The sequence below is a fragment of the Rhinolophus sinicus genome, linkage group LG15, assembly GCF_036562045.2.
Source record: "Rhinolophus sinicus isolate RSC01 linkage group LG15, ASM3656204v1, whole genome shotgun sequence".
Taxonomy (NCBI): domain Eukaryota; kingdom Metazoa; phylum Chordata; class Mammalia; order Chiroptera; family Rhinolophidae; genus Rhinolophus; species Rhinolophus sinicus.
In genome coordinates, this window is record NC_133764.1 from 8,821,469 (window position 1) to 8,848,356 (window position 26,888).

The 26,888-nt window shown below is 48.7% G+C and overlaps 1 protein-coding gene across 14 annotated transcripts in view; it reads left to right on the forward strand.

Annotated features, from left to right (window-relative positions):
• The window catches only part of GAS7 (growth arrest specific 7), a 209,415-nt gene that overhangs the window by 147,503 nt on the left and 35,024 nt on the right, over nt 1-26,888 (forward strand). For 7 of the 14 annotated variants that reach the window (XM_019755227.2, XM_019755230.2, XM_074320746.1 and 4 more), the window contains 3 exons: nt 3,067-3,147; nt 14,287-14,372; nt 22,991-23,044. In XM_019755227.2, coding sequence (XP_019610786.1) covers nt 3,067-3,147; nt 14,287-14,372; nt 22,991-23,044 — 221 coding nt within the window. Of the gene's footprint in view, nt 1-3,066; nt 3,148-11,220; nt 11,243-13,070; nt 13,090-14,286; nt 14,373-22,990; nt 23,045-26,888 lie in introns of those variants that run through there. The other 7 variants (XM_019755228.2, XM_074320748.1, XM_074320744.1 and 4 more) reach the window with 2 other exon arrangements.

Here is a 26,888-nt window from a genome sequence, read left to right on the forward strand (position 1 = left end):
TGTTGTGGGACGGGGAGCAGGGATTCTTAGGCCAGGCTGTCAGACAAATCTGAGACAGATTTACGTGCAGGAGGTTCAGTAGGGGGTGTGGTCTTGGGAGCAGCCCCCCAGTGAAGGGAAGGAAGCAACATTGCAGTACAGTTACAAGAAAGGCCTTAGCCAGCCCAGTGGGCAACTCTCAGCTGGATGGCCCTTTGAAATTGTTCACCTTGAGGCAAGGGGATTGGTGGGTCTTTATCTCCCTTCTTCCCCCCCATCTCTGTCTTGACCGCCATTTGGATATGCAGCACCTCCTACTCCCCTACCCCAGGCATAACCTTGGGCAACGCAGCTCCTTTGGCCAAGGGCAGTACTCCAAGGAGTCCGCGATGAGCCTCTCCAGCTGGGGGCATCTGGGTGATGTAGTACAGTGTCCCCTCTAGAGAGTTTGGGGTTTGACAGCAAAGGAAAAAAGCAATCTAGGAAGGCTGCATGGTGGAAGAGGCGTTTTAGTTGCGATTTGATGGACAAAATTCTGACATCCAAGCAAAGGCATGTTCCAAGACCAGCAAGTGGAGTTAACTAGATGTCAATAGGAAGTCAATCTGGACAGACTGGGGTGCCTTGCTAGGAGGTGGGGCGGGGGCTACAAAGTTTGGACTTTCTTCTGTGCACCATGTTGGAAATAAGCTAGCAAGGGTTTTTTGCTAGTGCGTGGCCTGCAGTGAGAGTGGGGCTCCAGGGGAGCAGTCTGCTAGCTGTGTGTGGACTGATTTTAAGTGGGAGAGACAGGAAGCAGGGAGACCACTTAGGAGTGAGGTGGAGAAGAGGTGAGGAGGTGAGAGATGTGATGGAGGGGTGCCCCCAGGCCCCAGGAACTGATTGGATGTGGGTGGTGGGACGTGGGGGGAGCTGGTGAAGCTGTGGAGGTTGTGCCCTAGGAGCGCCAGGGGCCAGGTTAGAGAGGAGAAGCTGAGCTGGACCCTGTGCAAGTGGGGGTGACAGTGACAGTGTGGCCTCCAAGTAGAGCCGATCCAGCAGGCAGAGGCCTCTGGAAACCGGCTGAGGCTGTGTGGCGTGTCTGCTTCCTGGGAGAGCCTATCTCACTTCTTATGAAGGCTGTTTTCTCATCTAAGTTCCACTACATTTACTCATCCAGCTTGGCTTATCTGTTTGTTTTATTTATCGCCGATAAAGGCACTTACTGTGTACTGATGTCATCCTAAACACTTTACACAGGTTAACCCATTTCAGGCTAACATAACTCTATTTAGGTACCATTTTTATCCTCATTTTAGAGTTAAAAGAAAGCCAAGATACAGGGTCAGCTACTTCCAAAGGTCAGCTTATGTGCAGCAGGCCTGGAATGCTTTCCACTGCACTTGGCCTCCGAGTAGGAGTGGTCTTCCTGGTAGATTCTCAGAGTCTTGGTGTCTGAGTGCCAGCCGGCCACGTCCCTCCTCCCTCGGGGAGGCCACTGGGCCTGCTCTTCCGCCCGTTCCTCATGAAAGACCCCACTGCTCTCGTTCCTGGTCAAATCCTCCCTGCCGCTTCCCTCACTTGCCCTCCGTTCTGTTTTCTGTCCCTTAAGACATGAAGGGATCATATTACTACCTAACTTCTAGAGCCATAAGCACCTTAAACCTTAAAAATGGGTCTTAAGGTTTTAAGACCATCAATCAAAGCTGGAGGGCAGGAGTGGTAGGGCCTTAAAAACCAGTTAGCCCAACCCCTTCCTTGTGGATGAAGACTGGAAGGACCAGAGAGGTAGAGCGACTTGCCCTGGGCTTCCCAGCAACTTAGAGGCAGAGGTGAAGCAAAAACCCAGTTCTCTTGTATTCTAATTGAGAGAAGCCATTGAAAGCATTTTGCTTGTTTTTATTTTTAATATTTGAAACAACTGAATTTTCAGTAATATAATTTTTTGATTAAGATTACACTCATACATTCGGCTAACTTTAAAAATAACTTTATGCTAAGAGCTTGTATGTGTGCATTTGGCCTGAATACAGCGACTGCCTTGGGTGGATGTCATTATTGATCTCATTTACAGTGGAGGAAACTGAGGCACCGAGAGGACAATTAGCTTGGCCAAGGTTATACTTTACACGGGTGGTAAGAGGCAGAGCTGGGATTCAAACCCAGGTCGTCTGCTTCTAGACTCATTGTTGTTAATAGACTCTAACCTCTGTACTCTCCAGTCCCTTTTCGTGATTTTAGAAAGCTACTCACAAAAGTCGATAATGTGAAAAGAATGTACAGTATGATTTTGTTTTGTTTTAAAGTTGTATATATGACTAGAAAACAAATCAACATGTAGATACCAAAGCGTTGGTAGTGCCAAGTTGTGGGATTATGGGTGATAGTTTTTTTCTTCTTTGTGCTTTTCTGTGTTATCCAGTTGTTTATAGTGAGAAAGTATTATTCTTTTCATCACTAGATAATTTTATGAGTAGTCTCTGCTCACGGTGGTGAAATAGGTAAGGTAGTGTTTAGGAGACAATGATACAGCTGTAGTACTAGGCTTATTTCTGGCTGGACTGCATGGCTGGGCATCAGAAGAGGTAGCCAGTCAGATGCAGCAATTATAATTCAAACAAGACACAGAACTGTAGAACCGGGAAGGACTTTGGAAGTCCTTTGGAGGTCCTTTGGAGCGACCATGTCTGTATGACCCCCGGGCCAGTGCCCCTTCCTCTGTGCTTTCAGGGATAGTGGTATTTGGGGAGAAATGCCCAGTTGTCAGCTAGGGTTCCAGGACTAGCGACAGAAGCGTTGCAGGGGGTGCATGAACTGGTAGCCTCAGGGGATAAGAGAGGGAGGGGCACTAGGGGAACGGTTCAGTGGCTCCCAACCAGGAGGCTACAGCTGTTCAGAGAAGGGTCCCTGGCAAAGAGAAGATCTGTCATCATGGGAGGTGGGAAGGGTGTGGGAGCAAAGCACAGGCTCCTGAGTCCTGGGGTTAGGGAGCAAGGTGACCGGCCATGACTATTGTTTTAAGCTCTGACCATCTAGTTCTGTCCTATGACCTTCTTTGGTTCTACCCTATGAAATTCTGAAAACGATTTTGTTTCTTTCTTTGACCAGAGACCACCTGGGAGCGTCCCAGCAGTTCTCCTGGGATTCCAGCCAGCCCAGGCCTTCTCAGGAGCGCTCTGCCTCCAACAGGTACTGTCCACTCACTACATTGGGGCTACTGGGAAGGGCTACGTTGCAAAGGCCAAGACTCTGGATCCTGGGTTCTGACACCTGGCTGGTGATCTTATGGACGAAACCCGGGGAGGGTTCTGGAGGGGTAGGAGGCCCCATTACCCTGCAGGATGGTATCTCCCTGGCAGCGCCTGCAGCAATCTGGTGGCTCCCGCTCACTCCCACCCTGGTGCTTAGAGAAAGGAGTCGGCTGGGTGAGGTGAGGCATCAGAGTTCTTACCTGTCTGCAGGGACCCAAATCAGGGGCAGAATGCCTCCACACTGTTCCCAAAGGCATCAAGGTGGAAAAGTGGAAGGGAGGCAGATTTTTCTAGGGCAACGTCCAAACAGAACATTCTGGAAAGCAAATAGGATTCCTTGTGAGGATATGTGTTCTCCATCTGCAAAGGTAATCAAGGGGAGGTGGTCAAGGTAGCTATTACTGTAATAGGTAGGAGGTTTGTTACTCTTAGGAGACATTGGGTTCTGAGATCTCAGGACGGTGAGTTGTGAGTCACACCACTGGGAGAACAGCTTGTGACTTTTTGTGGTTTAGCCCTGTTTTAAATGCCACCTCCGAGAAGCCTTCCCTGACCACTCAATTTAGAGCCCCTTGCCCATGACTCTGCGTTCCAGCAGCGTGCTGTTTCATTGCCCTTGGAGAACGTCTCCCTGTTGGCTGTCGTTCTTCATGTTCAACTGCACGCTTCCTGAGGATAGGGACTTGGTCTCTGTTTTTCTCTTGTTGAATCTTCAGTCCCTAAACAGAGCGTGGCCTCACGGGTGAGTGAATTCATGAATGTCTCCACAGTCATATGGTGTGTAAACCCCATTTTCCGGTTTTCGACTTTAGTTGTCAACCTGGATGGTTGTGGTTACAGCTTGGAATTGAAATGTAAATAGCTTTGAAAATGTGCCGGTGCTGGTAGCTGGACAGAAGCGGGAGGCACTTAGGAGGGGAGGGCAGAAGCAGCTTATCTGTAGGGGAGGGGAGCCGGGAACTTCCTTAACCTTCATGGAACACAACGTCATCAAAGGTTTAATAGGTGAACATCCCAGGTGAACAAAGGAAGAGCTAAAATAATAAAATAATAATAATAAAAAATAACTAGACTCTTAAACCCTGGATCAGGGAAAAGGGAGGGTGGACACTGGAGGAGTGGGCCAGGCCCCAGCTTTCATTAGCAGGAGTCTTTAGACATTTTCTACCACCGATTCGTTAAGAAATCAAAGCATGATCAAAGGACAGATTTAGGGATATGAAGATCGCCAGAACAGACAGAAGAACTCAAAACCGAATTGGTGGAAAAACCAACCTCTGGAGGATCCACTGAGGCATGGGAGAGGGGATGAGTGGGCCTTTCCTACTGAAAGTTCTTCTAGGCTTTTGACTTTTTTCAATTTCTATTTTGATTTTTTTACTTAAATTTTTACTTAAATTAAAGGAACTCCCTTGATGGGGAGGGAATTGGGGCATTTACTCTTGACTTCCTAGGGAGAGGTGAGTGCTACGTTATTGGACCAAGTCCCCAGAAATGGACTCATTCAGCTTTCCTACATGTTGTATGACAGTAGGCAGTTCTGGGCTCACTGCCTTCTGTTTTGTTGTTGTTTTTTTTGTGTGTGTGTTTTTTTTGTCATTGTTGTTGTATTTTTTGTTTGTTTTATAGAAATGCCAGTGTGAATAATGTGAGGTGTGGCCCTCTATCCCGGCTGATTCCAGGCCAGCCAGACACTAGAAAGTAATTCAGCTGTCTTTTCTGACTCGAGTGGTCCATGAACTAGGGCTGGACAGGGATAGAGGGAGGGGCTGCGTGGGCACGTGGGCATGACGGGTATGAACGGCCATGGCCTGCTCTGCAGAGCTGGTCAGGGCGTTTACACTCTGAGTCAGTGGGGTCACCTCTCCAAAGCCTGCTGTCCCTGGCACCATCCCCAGGCAGTGTTCTATCCCTTCCACTGTTTGTGGGTGCCGTCCCCCAGAAGGAGGGCTGGGAGGATCTGGATCAGAGCCCCAGGCCCGATGCCTAGGCATGACAGATTCCTGACAAGCACAGGAAGAGGTCGCTCTGCCTAGCACTGAACTGGGTGCTAGGGCCTTAAGTGGGGGCAAGGAAGGTGGGGAGATGGTAGGGAGGGTCACATCCACCGATGAGAACTGGCAAGGTGGCCAAGGCGTTCGAATGTGTGGACACTGACTTTCCCTCCTCTGCCTCATGTCAGGGGCCTAGAGAACCTGTTTCCCAAGTCTGTGGGTACCTAGCCCCATCAGGTTCTCTGCCAAAAAGGACTTTGTAGTTAAACACAGTTGGAAACCCTGCCCACTCTACTCCCCTTTGGAGATTCAATGTGCACATCAGCGTTGTGAAGGCTCAGAGAAGGCCTGAAAGGAAGACACCTGCCTAATTTGGTGCTTGTGCCCTTTCGTTTGTTTGCAGCATACATACATACAGCAGTGCCCCCACATCCACGGGGGCTATGTTCCAAGACCCCCAGTGGATGCCTACAACCGCGAACCCTATAAATGCTGTTTTTTCCTGTACATATGTACATACCTATGATACAGTTTAATTTATAAATTAGGCACAGTAACAGATTCACAACAAGCCTAAGAATAAAATAGAACAAGTATAATAATATACTGTAATAAAAGTGATGTGAATGTGACATTATTGACTCTAACAGGTGACTTGAGCACAAGCACTGAGTTACTGAGACAGCCCATCTGATAACAGGGATGATGACTAAGTGGCCAGTGGGCGGGAGCGTGTCCAGCTTGGTCAAAGGGGATGATTGACGTCCTGGGTGGGCTGTCGCGGGCCGGCATGGGACAGCGTGAGGTTTCCTCATGCTGCTCAGAACGGCATGCAATGTAAAACTTATGAATCGTTTATTTCTGGAGTTTTCCATTTAATATTTTTGCACCGCAGTTCACCACAGGTAACTAAAACGATGGAAAGTGAAACTGTGGATAAGGAGAGGAGGGAACCACTGTGCATACTTGTTAAGTTTCTCTCACCCTAGTGCCGTGGTTCTCAACTCTGGGGTGATTGATTTTGCCTACAAGGGGCCATTTGGCAATGTCTGTCATTTTTGGCAGTCACCACGGAGGGAGCTGCTACCGGCATGCAGTTGGTAGAGCCCAGGGATGTTGCAAACGTCCTACAATGCACAGCCCCTACCACAAAGCATTATCCAGCCCCAAATGTCAGGAGTGCCACAGTTGAGCAGCTCTGTTATAGGGTGACTCAGATAATCAGTTCAGCACTGCCCAAGGGTCCCCGGGTAGCAGACCATGGCCTATCGACAGGAGAAGCAGCAGTAAAACCTGCAAACCTCTAGTTCTTTGCTTCTAAGACCCACCTTTCATTTTTTTACCCACATTTTAATATCTGGGAAATCAGAGGCATCCTGTCATTGGTGTACCCCAGTTTAATTGGAAGCATCTTTTTTTTTCTTTCTCAGTGGTACTTAAAATAAGGGTGTCTCGAACAGGCAACAATATCTTAGATTTGTGAAATTACAACGTGCGTTAGACTGGAGCCTCGGGTACCTTGCTTCCCCGTGCCAGGCCTCACTTGGTCCATTCATAAATTGAGGGTCTGGCTACTCCTCCGCAGTTGTGATTCGTGCTGCTCTCTCCTCTGGGGCATAAACACACGTCATCTGTCCATCCATCCTCTGGGGCGCAAGGGAAGAAAACCCACCAATGATGCTCGAGCAGGATCTGGGATACGTTGACATCTTTCCTCGTTTCTGAACCTGAACCCATCACTGAAGAATAAAATAATAGTGGCTTTGGTATCTCTCTCTACAGGGGAGCACTAGGTGTTTTGCCATCTTTTTTCTTATTCAGTTTTACAAGCAACTTGCAGGAGATAGAATTGTATTGTGGGGAGAGAAATAGACTCAGTGAGGACACGAGGTTGCTTTAAAACATGACCATCCCCATCCTCACGCTCCTGGGGTGGTTGACTCCTCTTCTGGAGACCACTCAGTGCTGGATCTCAGCCCCTTTTGTTTGGCTCATGTTTTTACAAAGCAACAGTGATGGAGTTTTAAACCTTTGCATTCCACAAATATGCCAGATGCTGTTCTCAGTACTGGGGATATAGCCACACACAAGCCAGACCTGTGTGGTCCCTGTTCCCACAAACCTACATTCTAGTTGCACACATGAACTATGTCAGATTTTCTACATTCAGGCACACATGAAATACGTCAGATTTTTCTTGTATCTTCCAATGCAAGGAATTAAAATAGGGCAGAGGGACAGAGTAGACAGGGAGGGAAGAGCTCAGTGAGGAAGTGACAGTTCAGGTCAACCTTTAAAGGCAATGAGAAGATGGGTATGTGTGTGGGGTGGTGGTGAAATATTCCAGGCTAGGGAAGAGCTAGTGCAAAGGCACTGGGGAAGGAGTGACTTTGGGATGTTTGAGAACAGAAAGCAGGTCAGTGTGGCCAGAAGGTGGGGGACAAGAGGGAGAGTGGCAGGTGATGAGGGGGAGGAGAGATGGTTGGCAGAGCCTGCTGGGTGTCCTAAGGCATAGGAAGGTGATGGGATTTCATTCTGAATGTGATCAGTATAGCAGTGAAAGCAAAACTCGGCAGAGATGTCTTGTCTTCATGAGAAGATATTGCCTTGAAGCAGCCAGGGAGCTGATGGCTCTGTCGAGACGGCTCCTCATTAGCCGGGATGGGTGTTGGGGTGGTTACCTGCAAGGTGGGTGGGGGTTCAGGGCAGTGTGGAAACTCCACCACGTTTATTGACCACACACATCCCATTTGGTTGCTCCTGAAGGAGAACATGGAAAATCAGGTCAAGAAGAATGTCAGTGGGAACCACAAAGTAACCCAGCCAAGCCAAGCTGAGGCAGCCTCCCCTTCTTGGAGGCGGATTGTGGGAGTGGGGGAGTGAAAAAGTCATTGGGGTTTGGTTTTACTTGTGAGTTGTACCTTCGTGAGCTTCTGGAGAGGGTTTGAAAGGCCACCCACGGATAAGGCTGGCTTTTTCTTCTTAGTGCAGGTTTGTTGGGTGCTGGAAGCACAGCCAGCCAGGTTACCCACTGGGGAGAGATCTGGGAGCTTGCCCAGTGCCCCCGACACACTGGATTTCACTTTTTGAATATTGGGTGCTAGTAGGGTCAGTGCTGGGCTCGGGACATTCCCTGCTGGCTTCCTTCATCACCAGAGTTATGTTTATTTGGTAGCTTTACTAGAGACATTTAATGCCAGGCCTCCTGGGCGAGTAACATTTAAACCCAAACAGAATACCTAAGGCATTCATTATTCAGTAACTGCCGCAAATGTTAAAAATCATCTTTGAGCTGGTTTAATATGCAGTGTGGAAGGAATGATTTGTAGAGAGAGAGATACTAACAGGCAGCGGAATAGAAAATGGGAGTGAAAATGAAGTTTTGGACATTTCACGTGTGAGTCACTGGGTGGAGTGAAGGACTGACTAGAGCCGTGCTGTCCAGTAGAACTTTCCACGAGAACGGACATGTTCTATGTCTGCACTGTCCAATATGGTAGCCACTGGCCTCAAGTGCTTCAATGGGTACTGGACATGTGACCAGTGTTCCTGAGGAACTGAATTTAATTTCATTCGACTTAATTCAGTCACTTTTTGGGAAATAATTTTGCATTTACAGAAACATTGTACAGACAGTACGGAGAGTTCTTGTATACCTTTTACTCAGTTTCCCCTAATGTTAACACCCTACCATAACCATGGCACATTTGTCAAAACTGAGCAATGAATATTGACCATTACTATGAATGAAACTAGATTTTCTTTGATTTCACCTTTTTTCCAGTATTTTTTTTCCGTCCTAGAATCCAATCCTGGATGCCACATTGCATTTAGATTTCATTTAAGTTTAATTTTTTAGAATTTAAGGAGCCACCTCTGCCTAGCGGTTACCTCACCAGACTCGGCAGATGTGGAGAGTGAATGCCTTCCTGAGCTTCTGGGCCTGGGACAGGCATTGAGCCCACACTTGTGTTTTTCTTAGGGATGGAGGAAATCTGTCATTGTTGTCCCTGGGAGTTGGAGCTTGTTTTGTCAGGAAGCCTGGGTTCAGATTCTGGCTTTGCCCCGTCTTGGAGCTGGAGCCCACTGAGGGTTCATCCTCAGGCCTCCAGCAGCTTCAGGGAAGCCAGATCGGAGGGAAGTGACAGAGTTCCTGTGCGGAGCTGGGAGAGCCTGCCTTTGAGCCTGTGGAGCCAGCTAGGAGTATGTGCAGACAGACTGTGTGCTTCTCCTGAGAGAGGCCTCCAGGAAAGGGGCTCCAGAGCCCAGGGTCTCAGCCACATCACACCTTCTTTTCCAGACTACGAAGCCCTGAACAGCTCTCCGCTCCCAGGCCAGGAGCAAAGCGGGACCTTCAGTCATTGCAGAATTAGCAAGTTGCCACGCCCAGAGCAGCTCTGCAGCCCTCAGCCTGACCTTACCACTGATTTCAAGGGAGGCCATGGCACCCCCAGGTGGAAGGGGCTTGCATGTTCCTTTAGAAACAGTGGTCCCGGTGGACCTTACAAAGTCCTCTTTAACCTTTGATGGCGAGGAGAAAAGCCACAGGTTTTCAACCATTCATCCTCTCGTGGAGGGTGTATTGTGAGTTCTATTTGGGGGAATACAATTTACATCTTAGACAAACAAGGGACGCAGTGAGGACGAGGTGGCCAGATAGGTATTTCCAGACCAGATGGCTATAACTAAAACTGCACCTCTAAACAAACCAGAGTAGACACTGCTTACTCCTGAGAAGGTGAGTGTGATGCTGGAAGAGCAACTTCTAAGGCTTTGGGGGTGGGGGCAGGGAAGGGGTCAGCTAGGCAGGGAGGAAGGAGGGAACAAGGCTTCTGGGCACCCAGGAAAGAAGTTCCTGTGTTTATTCCAGAGACATGGGAGATTGAGCCGAACCTAAAGGAGGCAGGAGGGGCGTGTCCAGAGCTGCTTTTCTTGTTTGAAAGAGTATGTCTACTCTTTGGGGTTCTTTAGGGAGCAGGAACCTGGACAGCGTAACTTGGGGGATGGAACTTTCTATGAGGGATTGGAGCTGGGAAGTGGAAGCAGAGCTACCAGGAGGGTGAATTCTGGGCAGCAGAATTGCTGGCTCTTCTGTGTTGCTTCCCTTCTCTCGGCAGTTCTTCCCGTGCTTTCCCATTTTTATCTACTTCCCTCTCCCCCAGACCTCTCAAGACCTTGTTCTCCTTTCTACCCAAATTGTGTCCCCTCCTGTCACACATCTCTCGGGCCCTCTCCCTGTCTCTCTGTGTAACTTCCCACAAAGAGGAATGAAATGTGTGCATGTGTGTGTTTCTATCTGTATCTGAAGTTACTAAAGTTACTAGATGAAACTTTTTGTTCCCTTTTCATATCTTAAAAACAGCTTGATTTGGCATTTTACGTTTTTTTCTTATTGCCGCAAGCTGAATTATGTTCCTTACAGTTATGAGTAATCCTTGATCAATTTTATTTTATTTTTTTGCCCCTGGAAGCCGACGGCCTCAAAAGCACCCACTTCTGGCCTCATTCATTTTGTATCTAGCCCTTGGGAGGCTAGGAGCCCAGAGGACTGGGAAAGACAATTAAGAATGCTTGTGGGTGAGCTGTGACTGTTCAGATCTCCACTGATCCTTCTCTGAATGTGCCTGCGACTGTGAGGGTGAAATGCAGCAAGACGGTGTCAGAGGAAAGCTGCTGTGTGGGGAAAAATGATTGAATGGAAAATAATTTTTTCTTTCCCAGTAATTGTTTTGACATGAGCAGTAATTAGCCAACCGCTAACCAGAACTGAAGTGAGAACAAGAGACTGGATTAGGGGCAAAATGCCCCTGCATTAGACAGTTCCTGGAGGCTGTTAGCGTGGCGGGCCGTGAGCCTGGGGGATGCTGGAAGCAGAAGAAAGAGCAATATACTCAGGGTGCACGTTTGAGGTGCTGTGAAGAGAGTAAGTACAGGGCCAGAAGGGCAGCCTCTGCCATCAAGGAGTTGGGGACAACCTTCGTTTACAGGGACCCAACACCCTCAAAGGTAGTGACTGATTCCAAACTAAGACCTGCTCAGGTAAGAAACTACATATTTTGTTTTCATAGTCAAACTGAAGCGTGGTTCTGTTTTCTGTTGTTGTTGGTAGATTTTAGGATTAGGGTAATTGTTGGCTTTGTTATACTGGGACGCTAACCACATGTTTCTATGCTAAGGTGCAGTTTATGCCTAGGTATGTCTTTGTTGAGAGTTTAAACAAATTTGCCCATACAACCATCTGGGTCCAGTGCCGTTTGGAGCGAGGTCATTTTGTAAAGGTTTTCCTCATTTTGGTGTTTCTAGTATCCTTTGAAACTATTTTGATAATTTGAGCCTGTTTTGTATTTATTCGCATAGAATTACAAATCATATGCTATTGCATTAAAAAAAAATCTGTACTATATTGGTTGTGCTTATCTTTCCTTTCTAATTCCCAATTCTGCATTTGTGTTCTTTCATTCTCAAATTATGCAAACTGATGTGCTTTTTGAATTGTGATTCCCACCCCCGCACCACCCCATACAAAGAGGAACAGCCAGGGTTGCTATGTTATCTTGTCTCCTAAGTCATTAATTTCTACTGCCATATTTATATCTCTTTCTCATGTTTTCCTTGGGTTTATTTTATTGGCTTTTGAATTTTTTAAAATCAAATGTTTAACCCATTTTTATTTCTCCTTGGCTTTGGCAATGAAATAATTAAGGCTATCGATTTTTCTCCAAATATAATTCAGACCTCGTCCCACTTGTTTTTGATATGCCCTTCCTCATTATCTTCTAAATATTGTGTAATTATTGTTTAAAATTCCTCTTTGACCTGAGATTATTTAAGAAAGCATTTTCTTAAATTTCCAAGCATTTGGGAGTGGGGGGGAGGGATCTTGTATATTTGTTCTTTTATTATTAATATCTGCTTCTATTGCTTTCTGGTCAAAGAACATGGCTTGTGTTATTTATGCCCTTTGCAATTTATTGATACTTTATTTGTGGCTTAAATAGGCCCAACTTTTATTTTTTTATTTTTCTTAATGTTCCATGGCTTCTTGGTAAAATATATTATTATTATCTTTGTTCGTTAGGGTATCATGTTTCATACATCTAGTCCAATCAGCCTTTTAAATTAAATTACCAACGTTCTCCACATCCGCATTTTGGTCCACTCATCAGTCGTAGACGGAAAGCAGTGTATTAAGGTTTCCTACTGTTCTCTTTAGATTCCCCGGCATTTATGTTTTTTTCTATTTCAGTGCTCTGCTGCTTGATATGTAAAATTTCTCGAATGTTATGCCTTCATTGTGAGTTATATTTAACATAAGTCTGATGCCCTTGCTGGCATAGCTGATGCTGATACCAGTAGATTGTCTCTGCCCCGCCCCGACATGGCGTTCTCTGAAGCCCTTGGAATCCTGGCCCCCTCTCTTTACCTGGAGGGGCTCATGGATAATACCAGCATTTGGCCAGCTGCCTGAAGCGCGTGAGTGTAGATCAGGACCAGGGCTGGCCACATGGGGTTAATTTGTTATTTCTTGTTGCTTCCCAAGGCACTGCACTGGGGGCCAGCTCTGTGCCCAGTTTTCTCTTGTCTTGGTGTGTTTGTGCTCACCCTTCTTCCAGAGCACCAGGCCAGGCCTGCAGATCAGGGAGCACCCCAGCTACCTGCAGGAATCTGCTGAGTGTGACCCCGCTTGCAGGTGGCCCTGGACTTTTCACTGCAAGCAATGGAAGATGGGGGGCACCCCACAGCATGAGAAAGGCTCTCCATGGGTGGCCTTCCTCACTCATTGCTTGCCACCCGCCCTTGCCACTCCACATGAGTCGGTGTTACTGACTTGCAGTCATTCTCCCCTTTGCTTCCTGCCTCACTGCAGAGCTCTCTCAACAAGAACCGTGAGTTGGCCATCAGCTTGTGCATCTTTCTCCAGCTCGATCTGCACAGTATATATGTTGTGGCGATTCCTCCAAGCCTGAGCATGAGGAAGGCATGCTTTCCTGGTGTCCAGAGATCATGCAGGCTTGGGGTGCAAGGCGTCTAGATTTAAGGAACAGAAACCGTGACCCTCCCTCTCTCCATCCCTCCCCTCTTTTTTCATTAAGTCCTTGATAACTTACAGAGCCCTTTTGCAAGGATTGTCTCATTTGATTTTCATACTAACAAAGTAGGTTTGGAGACTGGGTAGAATTATCCCCATTTTACAGACACAGAAGCTGAGCTTTACGGAGGGGGAACCATTCCTTAAGCTCATGTTACTGTACCCGTGAGAGAGCAGGCAGCTGTACCTCTGGGAACTGGGATTGCATGGGCTGCAGTGTGCATTTGTGATGTCAGGAGCATGCAGTGGTGTTGGGGGCTTTACATCATCTATGATGGGAATATTTATGGCACAGAAATTGGCAAATGCTACAAACCAGGGCTCCTTACCCCCAACCTCCCTTGGAGAACAAGTCTACCACCAGCTCACGTTAGTCACATTGGGAGCATGAGTGACTGTCATAGGGGTACAATTTTAGAGGCTTGACTTTTTTGGGGGGAGACCCACTCAAGAAGGATGGTATATGATCACCTGGCTATTAATTGGCAAAGCCAAATGTCATGAAAACCAGTAAACACGGTCCTCATTCCGTTACACCCACATCACACTGCTGTAAGGGTGAAGGTAGAAAGGTGCTCAGAGCGAAGTTTATCAGCAGGGGTTTGCAGGAAGGTGCTGGCAGGGCTTCCTGACTCCAGAGCAAGAGAGATTGGACCCTTGATCAGCACCCATGACCATCACTGATGTGGCATTTTCAGTGATGGTCATTGGACTGCCATTACCTGACCTCCTGTAAGCACACTCCTTTACTTCTCTGGTTCAAAAAGAAACTCGTTCCCCCAAGAGTTCAGTAATTGGGTGCTGGGGATTAGAGAGATGCTCTCAACCCATTTCCAGCTCCGCAAATCATGGTAAGATCCTGAGAGACGGTCCTAGCTGCACAAGACCTCTCAGAACCAGGCAGTGAGGTGGGAGAAGGGGCAGCAATTGCAGAAAGTCAGAGAAGCCCCTCTGTGGCCAGTACGGCATCTGAGCAATGTTTCTGTACCCACAGTGAATGGATACCACGCATCAGGGACCCCAGCACACCCTCCTGAGACTGCCCACATGAGTGTCCGAAAATCCGCCGGTGATCCCCAGGTAAGGGGTCCTGTTATGGGAGGTAGGGGGAGGCATTTGTGCAGCTCCAAGTAGGTATCATTAAGATGGGTACATCGTGGGGGTCCAGATGGCTACAGCCCACTTCTGCCCCGAGTAGAAAGTGGTTGGTCTATCTGGGTCATTTCAATGTACCTTGATAAGGGGAGAGTGGGTGATGTGGTTTGTTTGGTTTTCTCTAGAAGTTGAGAGGGGTTTGGAGTGGGGAGATGGTGATGGGATGATACTGTTGTTACGGTGGAGGGTTCCATCCTGCTGTCTGGATTCCCGATACTTAGAGTCTAGGTTTCCCATGACTTTAAGAACATGGAGGGGCCAGTCCATTTTCCTTTTCTACACACCCCCTTCTCACCCCCAGACTTCACCCAGGATGGAATTTCGTAAAATGTTTGACCACATTTAATAATCGAGCAGAGAGACAGTGATGGGATGGAGAGATGGGAGTGTGTTTTAAGATTCCCAAACTGCTTTTGTATTCGTCCTCTCAGTTGACCATTGTGCAAACGCATGAGGTAGGTGTCAGTACCATTCCTGGGTTACAGATGGGGTCCCTGAGGCCCAGACCTGTTGTTGAGTGACTCGTGCAGGTGGACATAATTGCTATAATTCTCAGACTGGACTTGATGCCAAGCCCGTGGTTCTCGGTTGCATTCAGCTGCAACGGGGCACTGAGGGCTAGTCTTATTTAATCTGTCCGCAAATGGTCAAGATGTTCCCAGTGAAGCCTCCAAATGCCACCATCCCTTTCCAGGAATTACAATGCCAGGCCCCACAGTGCTGCCGCCGCTGCTACAACAGCTGCTTGTTATCAACCACAGCGGATAGTACGTGCAAGGCACGGAAAGAAAGACCTTGGGATCTGTTACTACAGTCGGCTAAAATGTGACACTCAGCTTTCATGCAGGCAAGAGTGCCAATTTCCAGAAACATAATTATTGTCTTAGGAAGCTGAGTGCTAGGCTCAGGTTCAGTTCAGTTAATATTCAGGGAAAGAATTTGGACATCTGTGTGGGCCGTGGCTCCCTACATTTGGATGGACTTGAGAATCACTGGGCCTCCGGTTAGAGGGTCGATTCTGATTCAGGAGGTCTAGGAAGGAGCCCGAGGCTCAGTTTCCCACCAGCACCCAGGTGATGCTGCTGACTGGGGGATGTGTCTTGCGCAGTGAGGATGTAAGCCCAGCTGATGGTGCACAGTGTGTGTGTGTGTGTGTGTGTGTGTGTGTGTGTGTGTGTCCCTTGCTCCCCTGCTTGTGGCACCCGTCACAGCCCTGGCCTTGTGTGTTTCCTGCTGAGCCCCCAGATAGCCTTCCCAACACAGCCCCGTCAGTCTGTTTGAAATAAAGCTTATTTACCACCCAAACGCAGAATGTTTTCTGAAAACATCAGCCTAAGTTCTGCTGTGGTTTGTCAACAACTGAAAAAGCTGGTGCTGCCCTGGGCATCATCAGGGAGAATATTGGAAACAGCCCCTCCCCACCATCATTTCCCTTCCTTTCCTAATAGAACATGGCTCTCCCCACCCACGAAATACTATGAAGTTGTTACTCAAAGTATATACTGATAGAACCTTTTCAGAAGTCATTTGACGGTGTGTGCCATAGTCCTTTGCCCCAGGAATCTCCCTTCCAGCATCTGTTCTTGGCATATACTCAGGGATTCGGATTTATGTGTGAAGCTGCTCACTCAAGCAGTATTTACAGCACTGCAACATTGGACCCAACCTAACTGTCCAGCAACAGGGGATGGGTAAATTGGATTATGGCACCGAACATCCAGCCAGCCAGTGATATCATGCAGCCAATAAATAGTATTCGTCTGAAGAAAATTTAATGACTTAGGAAAATGCTGAGAACATAATATTGAGTGGGAAAGGCAGAACACAGATTGCATTTGTAGGTAGTCTTATTTGGGAAGAGGAATTCTACACGTGTGTGAAGACAAATAAGAGGAAAATAAACCAGGACATTGATGGTGGTTCAATCTGATGATTCTCAATCAGGGGACATTTGGCCATGTTTGGGGGATATTTGGATTATCACAGCTGGGGAGGGGGTACTGCTGGCTTCTAATGAGTAAGGTCCAGGGATATGACTAACCATCCCACAAGGCGCAGAACAGCCCTCATCACCAAATAATTATCCAGCTCGGAAAGATGAACTGTGCTGAGGTTGAGCGACCTTAGTCTAAGGTAATTTTTTTTTAATGCTTTTCAAATTTCTTAAAATGGACACATTTTTCTTTTATAGAAGGATACAATGAGCATTATTTTAAAAAAAGAATTTAGAAGAGAGGCACGGGAATTGGGGATGACCAGCAGAGAAGGTCAGCTCTGGAGAGCCAGGCCTGGGCAAGCAGCGACTGCTTCAGGGCAGGTGGAGTTGAGTATATTCTTTTTGGATGGTAACATTGAGAGTTGAGGTGTCATCCAAGTACCAAAAATAAGTAATGCAGTGTGTGGAGAGAGCAAATGCGCGTTTGTTCACGGGTTTCCAGAACTGGAAGGTAATGTTGTTCTCTGAGGCTGTGAAAGGGTTTGTGAGCCTACAGAGCTGCTATCCACAGAGGTGCTAGAGGCCAATCATGGAAATAGAATACGAAGGTTTGATATTTACAGTGCTGCCAGCAGATGATACCCAAAGCATACACAGTTCTCTGGGGTCTGCATGGTATTTACTCACGCTATCCCAGGCTGTCAGGTAGAATTAATAACAGTTATGACTTAATATTGGAAGGAAGAAGGAATGAGCACATGAACATAGGGCCATTTGAGATGCAGGGTGGGGATCTATAAGTGGCTCGTTCAAACCCCGGCTGTGTTCTTTTTCTGCTACTTGGTAGCTGCCCCTCCTTGAACAAATGAATCAGGAAAATTAGGAATCAGGAATGTTGGAGGTGGTGGGGGTGGGAGCATACCTAATCTTCATGGAAACCATGCGTGTGTCCCCACTGTGCCCTGTCATGGCTGGGTGTCCAGCAGCCCCTGCAGTGCTTGCCTCTCCTGACAGCCCTGGGAGACCTTCACGGGTGGGCCCAGGTGATGGTGATGTGGTGCCACCCAGTGGCGGTTTTTAAGTCTGCAGCCCTGTTCCAGCTTCCTGGGTACCGGATAAATGGGGCCCACCTGTTTGGGGGGACAGGGGAATCAAAGGCTGTTAGTCTTGCTGGCCTTTGTAGAAGCACGTCCTAGCCTGTCCCCTACACACCTGCCTGTCTGGTGCTGTGGTGGTGGGGTCCCTCTCTGATCCCTGAACAGGGATAAGGGAGGGCAAGGGACCTGCCCACAAATGCCCAGGTCCTTTTGTGACCCACCTTTCAATTGTTCTGGCTTCCGTTGAACTTCCCCCCAGGAAGACACAGGAGAGGGGAAAGGGAGGGGGACTGAGGGTGGGAAACCTAAGGGACCCACTGGAGAATGGAGTTTGAGGTAGAGAAAGGTGACATGCTGAGTTCATTTACTTAATGCCCCCCCACCCCAACTCAACAATACCTGTTCTGCTGCACGTCTTCTTCTTTGCACTTAGTCACAGACTGATTGAGTCCCTGCCTTGATGGAGGTTTAGAACCAGTGCTGGAGAAAGACATGAGAACATGATTATTTCATTTTAGCAGTGATAAGAGATGGAGGAAGTGTGTGCTACAAGGACCTAGCTGGGTGGTGGTGAGTAGTCGTGGAAATGTCAGGGACAGACGCCTTAAGAAAAGGTACATAAGCTAAGACTGGAAAGATCAGCAAGGGTGTGACTTGGCAAACAGGTGGGGGGAACAGTTCCAGGTGGAGGGAACAGAACACGTGTATGCTTAGAGGCAAGAAGGAGAGCAGTGATTTCAAAGAACCCATTAGAAGCTGAGTAGGGCTGTAGTTTGCGAAATTAGCAAGTGTAGGGTGGATGGAAGATGAAGCCGGAGGTGTCTGCACAGGCCTATTGTAAGGAGTTTGGATTTTGTCCTAATAGTACTGGCAAGCCATTGAGCGGTTTCATAGTGGATCCAACCTGCTGAGGAAGTAGTACCCAGACTAGTCACAGGGCAGGGAGACAGGGTAAAGAAGACATGCAGGGGCGGGAGGGTGCTTGCTAAACCAGTTGTGAATGACCACCCCCGCCACCCCACCCCACCCCCTTCACCCCCCTGCAGTCTACCAAGGACTGCCTCATGTACCAACACCAGCCTCGGTCCATCTGTCCTCAGCTCACAGTGGCCTAGGAGGCCCAGGCGAGGTTAGGAAACCAGGCTGGGGTGTCACTTAAAAAAGGGAAGGAGAACCACTTTAAAATCATTGGTACAGGCAGTTAAAAAGAAAGAAACTTATTATGGACATTTGCAAACATTTATAAAAGTAGAAGAAATGCTATAATAAAGGACCATGGACCAATCATTTAACTCCAGCGACAATTCCGCCAGTCTTGTTTCATTTATATTCCCATTCCTTCCCCCGACTCCCACTAGATTATTTTAAAGCAAATTCCTGACATATTGTTTTAAATGTAAACATTTCCTAATGTATGTATTTCTAAAGGGGAAGACATAACCACAATACCATTAGCACACTTAAGAAAACATTAATTTAGTAATATCATTTAATATATATATATATAATCCATGTTCAAACTCCCCAATTGTCCTCAGAATGTCTTTTACAGCTGCTTTTCTCCCCAGTCCAGGATCCATTCAAGTTTCACACATGGATACGTTGGTTGCTGTATCTCTTTAGTTTCTCTCTCTCTCCTTTTGAAACATCTGTGTTGAGGTATGATTCACATAGCATATAATTCACCTGTTTAAATTGTACAGTGCAGTGGTTTTTAGTGTGGTCACAAAGTTGTGCCACCATCACAATCAATTCTGGGACATTTTCATCACCCCAAAAAGAATCCCCCTAAGCCTTAGGCAACACTAATCTACTTTCTGTCTATACGTTTGCCTTTTCTGGATATTTCATAAAATGGAATCATACCATATGTGGTCTTTTGTGTTTGGCTTCTTTCACGTAGTATAGTGTTTCAAGGTCCATTAATATTGTAGCATGTATCCGTCCTTCATTCCTTTTTTTTTTATAGCCAAATAATATTCCATTGCATGGATTTACTGTTTCATCTAAATTATCCTTTTAGTCTCTTTTAATCGAGACTATATTTTCTACCCATTTGTTCTTTTGTCTTTCCTCACATTGATGTTTTTGGGGAAGAGTCTAGGTCAGTTGTCTTGTAGAAGGACCTACATTCTTGGTCTAATTGTTTTCTTATGCAGGTTACACAGTTTTGCAGAGAATAGCTCCTGGGGCTGGTTGAGTACTTCCCATTATGTATGTGTGGAGACCCACACTCAGGGTTACCACCCTGCTGGCTGATGCTGAGGCTGAGCTCTCGGTTAACGTGGTGACGACCAGATTTCTCCTTTACCACGGGTACCTTTCCCCTCTGTCACTTCTCCATAATCTGTAGGCTGATAGGGTAAGACCACGCACATGCCCTGTTCCCTAACGGGCTTTTCACTCAGCACTTTGAGCATCATTGATGATTGTGGCCTGAATCCATTTTGACGTTTTGGTTTGCAAATGGTGATTTTCTAATTCCATATACATTTTTATTTGGCATTTTTTTTCGGTAAAGAAACGTTGCCCTCCCTGCCCTACCACCACTTTTGGAGTTAATCATTTGTAGTCATTTTTCATATTCATGCTCAAATTGTCCCAAATTAGGAAGGACTGACGCCCACACTTACCATTCCCCCTGCAATGTCATTACCTGCAACCCTATCCTGACCCCTGGGTCCTGCCTCATTCCACAGAGCCTTGGACACAGTGATTCCAAAGTAAGTGTTTGTGGATGATGGAGATCTTTTTTGACCCCTGCAGAGACACCTGGAAAACAAGAGATTGTCCCGGGTCTCAAAGTGGAGAGATGGCAGAGACAGAGAAGAGTTATTCCGGCTTGGGTTCCAGTATCCTCCTTTAATTGCCTTGTGACCCTGGACAAATAAGTTGGTCTCTGCCAGCTTCAGTTTCACCATGTGTAAAACGGACATGATGCCACCGACCTTGCTGGGGTTGTGAGGATTAAATGAGATGAGGTCACATGCCTACCCTGGTGTCTGCTGCCTAAGCAGAAGCATCCAGGGGCTCTCGCAGAGCTTGCCCCCTCCGGTAGTTACCCTCCTCATCCTTCCCCTTCTCATCACTGACAGCATCGGCATAGACTCGTGGGCTCTCAGCAGAGGTGCTGGAGCACTGGCTGCCCTTCCTGGTGTGCTGGAGTGGGAGCATGGTGGGGCTGGTGGTGATGTGTGTGAGTGACAGGGAGACTCCTGTAAACTGCAGAATCCATCCCAGAGGCTCTCTCTCTTCCCCCTTCTCCCTCCGGGGCTTGTACAGTTGACCCTTGAACAATGCGGGGATTAGGGGTGCCGACCCCCTGTGCAGTTAAATCCACGGATGACTTTTGACTCCCCCAAATTTAACTATACTCCCTCGGTAGCCATGGGGGATTGGTTCCAGGACCCCTTGTGGGTACCAAAATCCACAGATATGCAAGCCCCTTATATACAAGGCATGGATCAATGCATACAGCCCACTCTCTGCATCTCTGGATTCCCAGCCACGGATCGAATATATTGTTTTTAGTCCGCTGATGGTTGAATCCTATGATGTGAAACCTAGGATGCAAAGGACCGACTGTATCTTTAGTGAAAAAAATCCATGTATAAGTGGACCCAGTACAGTTGAAGCCCACGTTGTTTAAGGGTCAGCTGTATTTGCTTGGCCAGTGAGTGAACCTTTGAGAGAGCTCTGCACCGGTCTCGTCTCCTTGGAGAATGGGACCTGGGTTCATGCCATGCAGCGTCTGTCTGCCTTCCTCCAGGATTTGGCAAGTGCCCTGACTTTGGCAAGTGCCCTGGGGCAGAGCTGATAACTTGGGAGGTTCCAGTGTAGGTAAGCTGGATGAGCTGATGAGTTAAAAGCATTTACAGAAGCTGTACCTGGTCACAAGCATGACGTTGCCCCAGATCCTGTTAGGGCTGCTGGATGTAGGGAGCCTCTATGACATGACAGAACATAGATCAGTGTGTCTCCAAGGGAGGTCCCCAGACTCTTTATCAGAGGTGCTAGCTCCCCTGAGTCCTGCTGAATCAAAAGCTCTGGGAGGTGCAACCTGACTCGATTTAGGGCAAATTTCTCAGATAATTCTGAGACTCCAAAACTTGAGGACCATTGGTAACATAGTGAAAACAAGGCTCAAAGAAGTCCTATTAATTGGCACATTTTCTTGTCTGTGACATGGATGATCTATGAGGTCCTCTTTATCTAGAGCTCTTAGGACGTTGGTTTTCATTTGTTGACTCTACTTACCAGGCAAAGTAGGTCTAGGTGGGACTAAGGGCATGAGGAGACCCAGCAGGGACTCAGTCAAGCTCCCGGGGTTGCCTAATTAGCACATGGGGCTGTCCCCATCCCCAGACATTTTTCCTGCCCTGTGGAGCGGGGCTGTGTTAGCCTGGCGGGTGTGTGTGTGTGTGTGTGTGTGTGTGTGTGTGTGTGGCGGGGGTGGGGGGAAGGGTGCTAGGTCCCTGAGGTTCACTGGAGAAGTCCTTCCATGCTTTTCCTGGGCTTTTATCTATAAAGTCTTGACAGCCACTTCCTTGCATTCCACTAGAGGAAGAAGGATTCACAACAGCCACACAGTTTTCACAGGCGAACCTGCTTCCCAGGCCGTTGTGTGGCTCAGTTCAGGAGTGGACATCACCTGTGCTGCCTAAGGACCCTACTGAATCCCTCATGTAACTGCTACTAGTGGGACAATGCAGACCAGAACTGACCTTCCCCATTGGGTTCACAGGCTCTTATGACCAATATGGCATTTTCAGCTGGCCGTCCTTAATTTTCTGTGCCAGAACCATCCTGGGACTGGGGCAAGCTGCTGCTGAGGACCTGTGGGCTCCGAGGTCCTTGGGACAGTGGTTTTCTTGCCAGCGACAGGAAGACATAAAAAGGCAATCCAAAGTCTAAATGAAAGCTGAAATGCGCTCTTGGCTGAGGAATCCCTCCCTGCTTTCGGGGTTGGAGAGCAGGAGGCACAGAGGTGGCTGAGTGCCCCAGTGCGCATGACACACATATAGGGTTTGATGTGTCTGACCCGAGGGTTCAGATTAAGATGTCATGTTCTGAATCCTCAGTGGCAGGAGGTGGTGGCCGGCAATCTGCCTTAACTCTCTGCTCCCCAGTGGGTTCTGCAGGTTCAGGAAGCAAGCAGCAAGCAGAATCACTCACCAGCAGAGGGCAGCTGAGGGGTTAACTCCCATATCACAGATTGGGGACCGAGGAGGCCAGCCTGGTTTGGAGCAGTTCCCTCAGAGCCGGTGCTGGAGGCTTCCCCTACTTCGTTCGCCTTCAAGCTCCGCACAGGAGCAGCGTGCAGTCAGGGGAACTCCTGCCTGCCCTCTCCCAGAATATGGTGACTTAGGAGTTAACGGCAGGCTGAGCATCTCGAACTTCCTCAGCACGCGGCTTGTAACCAGTCCCACCCCCTTCAGGGAACCCGAATGAAAAAAAGAGTGTCCAATATGGAGAACAGCTTTGATGATGCTTCTTGTGTCTCTCCCCAGAACCTGGGATGCTCCTCACCAGGCAAAAAGCACAGCAAGGAAAACACCATCACGGTAAGTGCCTCCCACAGAGCGCTCACAGGTTGGGCGGCAAGCTGGGGCTTTCGGCCAGGGCTGTTGCCATGACAACGCGGACCAAGTGGGGATGCCCAGCCTGGAATCTGGGAAGTCCCGAAGCTTGGATGTAGCCGAGGTTACCTCCTGGACCCCCTCTTCTGTTGATCTCATATCTCACTTTTCTCTCTGGAGGAATGAGTGGAAGGATGGCAGAAGCCATTTTTGCAGGGCGGGCAGGAGTGGGTTGAGGGGGGTGGACTGTGCTCTGTGCAAGTGACGTGACGTGTAAATTATAGCCGCAGCAGTGTTGCTTTTGTACAAGGTAACTTCTGGAAGCTGTCAAAGTTAAAGGCAAGAGAAAGCACCCTAAGAATAGAGTTCTGGAAGTTCCCCAGAGGAGGCAGGCAGCTCCTGCCTAGACTGGCCACACTGCCTCCCAGGGCTCTTCCAAAAGGCCACCAAGTCCCCACGTGCAGGCTGAGAAGGACTCCTCCCCCCCCACCCCCCACACACACCCATCAGCCCTGTCCCTGGGGAAAGTGGGCACTGGACGTCAGTGTCCTCTCTAAGTGGGCGGATGAGCTGTCCAGCTGCTCAAACAGCCAAGGACGTGGACATGTGAGAAGTGTGGTCCTAGGCTTGCCATTTGGCCACAAGCACAGCAGAGCTGGGAATAGGGACTTGCTTGTTCGGGCTCCGTCACACGCAGTTCTGAGCATTTCTGGCCACCCCCACGGAGCTGAATCCAAGAGTGGGTGCACTTCCCTGGCTCATGCAGGCTGAAAATCCTGCTATGGAGGAAAAAGAGGGTTAAGCAAACGATGACAATGACAATAATTGCTGCCACTTTTGTGTGCATTTATTATGCACAAGTGGTATTCCGAGTGGCTCATTTAGCTCTCCTTTCACTGTGTGTGTAGTGTAGGTGATAGAACCGATGACATATGGTGATTATGAACCTGGGCTTTGAAGCCAAAGTGTCAGTTGCAGCACCTGTCAGCCGTTAACAACCTGGGGCAAGTTTCTCTGCCTTTTTGTGTCTCAGTGTCCACATCTATATAATGAGATTTCTGTGCCCTAGGGACAGTGTAAGGACTGAGTCTACACAGAAAGCACTTATAACAGAGGTGGCACACAGGAAATGCTCCATGCACACTCATTTTCTCTTCACCCTGTTTGCAGATGAGGAAACTGAGGCACAGAGCCACACCCCACCCAGGGCCACACAGCTGGGGACCATCAGGATTCCAGACCTGTGTTCCTTCCCCCCCACCCCCACCCCCCAGCAATACATCCGGTGGAAGTTGCCTCCTGAGGGCAGGCCAGGGTGACTCAGCCCCACGGGACAGGCTCAGCAGCAGCTTCCTTGTTTTACTGGAGCTGACGGGCCGGACAGGCCATGGGTAGACTTCCCGAGGGCACAATCCTCATCTTCAAATTGCCACAAAATGCCCCAGAGTGCTAGAGCAAAGCAGGAGCTTCCCAGAGTCCCCTGAAATAGGGGAAAGAGGGAGAAGAACATAAGGGGGGGGGGGCTGGTATGTTAGAATTAGAGGAGATAAGTGAAAAAGAAATGAAAAGTGAAACGCAGAGAGTGAGGCCTCCCAAAATTACCTGAAAGACCTTTGGTGATGGCCCAGGCCATCTTTGAACCAGAGCTGTGCCTTGTCTTTGAACCAGAGCTTCGGGCTCTGTCAGAGTGGGCCAAGTATGGCCCAGGATCTTCTCAGACAGCACACTTTGTCCATCTCTAGGTATCTTCCCTCTTCCTTACTGCTGACCGAAATCAGTGCTTCTCACTAGCTAGCCTGCAAAGTGTAGTCAGTATCTGAAGCCTCTGCGATACTTGTTTCAAATGCAGGATTCTTCAATGGACTCTCTGACGTATAGTCCATTGTCTCTGGGGCCGGGCTTGTGTGGTAACCAGTCCCCCCCAGGGTTTTAAGTAAGCACTCCAGCCCTGGGAAGTATTTGCTGTGGAAACTGAGCATGGGAGGGACTGGCCAACGGTAGAATGAGTGAGGGGCAGAGCCCCAGACTTGACCAAGGCCTGCTGGCTGCCCACCCAGGTGCCCCACGTCTCCAGGCTGGAGATGGGCTAAGACCTTTGTCTGCTGCCCTTTCCTTTCCACATGACACTGCTCACTGCGCCCAGCCCCTGCTTCTGGGTTCTGATCCTACAGAGCTGCTCTATAGTGTGATGCTGCAGGGCCACTTGGGGGAGGGAAGCAAGGAGTCCAGGCTCCCAGGAGGCTGGGGCACAGCTGACCACTCCAGCGTGTGGGGTTGGGGTGAGCACTTCCCACACTGTCTGATCCCATAGAAATTTGCGGGCCTAGGAAGGAAAGGGTGGTGCATCCAGGTGCCAGCCTGGGTCTTGGTGGGGCAAGGAGTGAGGACTGAGATTGACTCTGACACTCCAGCTTCTTCACCCCCCCCAGTGCCTGGAGCGAGGTTTGAAAGGACAGACAAGTGCAGTGGAGCTGTGGGCCTGGCTGGCAATGGAGGGAGCTGCTTGGTCAGAATGGTGGACGCTAATGGCAATTCACAGCTCTCGGCATAAACATGATATGTCCGAATTTAGACAATTCCTGAAAAATGACAACAAAGCCACTCAGCCATACTCCTGTCCTGGAAAGAGGAATCCAGGGACTGTTGTGGCCTGCTGGGGTCCCTGGAACCCTGTGTGAGAGTTCACGGGCTGGAAGGGTGTCCTTGGTGTCATTTCTTTCCTGCTTCATTCTACAGACCCAGCTCTGACATTTTCCTCTCCTGTGCCCTCCCAGATCAGCCTCCCTCCAGGAGAAAATTCAAGGCCTGCTTCGTTGTGAAACCATCTTCTCTTTGAACAGGCGGCTGGCCAAATAGGTGGGCGAGGAGCTGTGGCCTCTGCCCTCCAGCACAGCCTCTGTGCTGGTCTGGGGCCAAGACCTGGGTGGAAGGGGACGGGGCTGTGCTCAGGGCCGCCCCATGTCAGGCCCCTGGGGTGGGTCACACTTCTGTTCAGTGGCTCTCGTGCCATGGCCAGGTTTCTTAGTGGTGACTACAACCCCCGCGGAATTCCCCAAATTCTGGGGGGCAGACCTGTGATTCTGGCTGCCCCTCTGCAGGATGGCTCTGGAAGAACCTCAGCTGCACAGTGAGCACCATGCCATCTCGTTGGGAAGGGGGTGCATTTACTCCATTTATCTGAGGGTTAGAGCAAACAGAGCTGGTGTCAGAGTGACGATGCTGCTGGTTGCAGATGGTGATCTCAGGGCATGAGGGTGGGATTGGCTCCTGGAACTTTCCCTAAACAGTGCATAGCCTCCCTCTCCTGCCCCCTGTCAAGGATCCCTTCCAACTTGAGCCCCTGCCTTGGGTGGGGGCAAGACATGTGTCCTTGGGGTGGACGCCTCAGCATGTTGGAAAGGCAGTGTGACATGGGTTAAGTGCCAGATTGCCAGGCTGCAGACTCTAACTCCACCGCTACACACAAGCTGTGTGATCTTGTGTGAGTTACTTAACCTCTCTGTGCTCTAGTTTCCTCATCTGTACAATGGGGATAACAGTAAGCTGTGAGGATTAAATGAGGTAATACATGTGAAGCATTTAGAACAGAGGCTGGCACGTTATGAGCTCTTGTCAGAGCAGAAGGTGATTCCTTACCACGTCCCCTGTGATTGTCGGGTGGAGGATAGGGATCGGGGCTCTTGCTGTGCCCAGGAGGCCCTAGGAGAGGATAAGCTGTGTCCCAGAAGTGCAGAGGTGGTGGTAATCACCTGGACAGTGTCACTCAGGAGGGGATGGGAATCCATACGTGGAGGTTTCCATGGGGTAAGGCGTCTCCCACCTTCTCTTC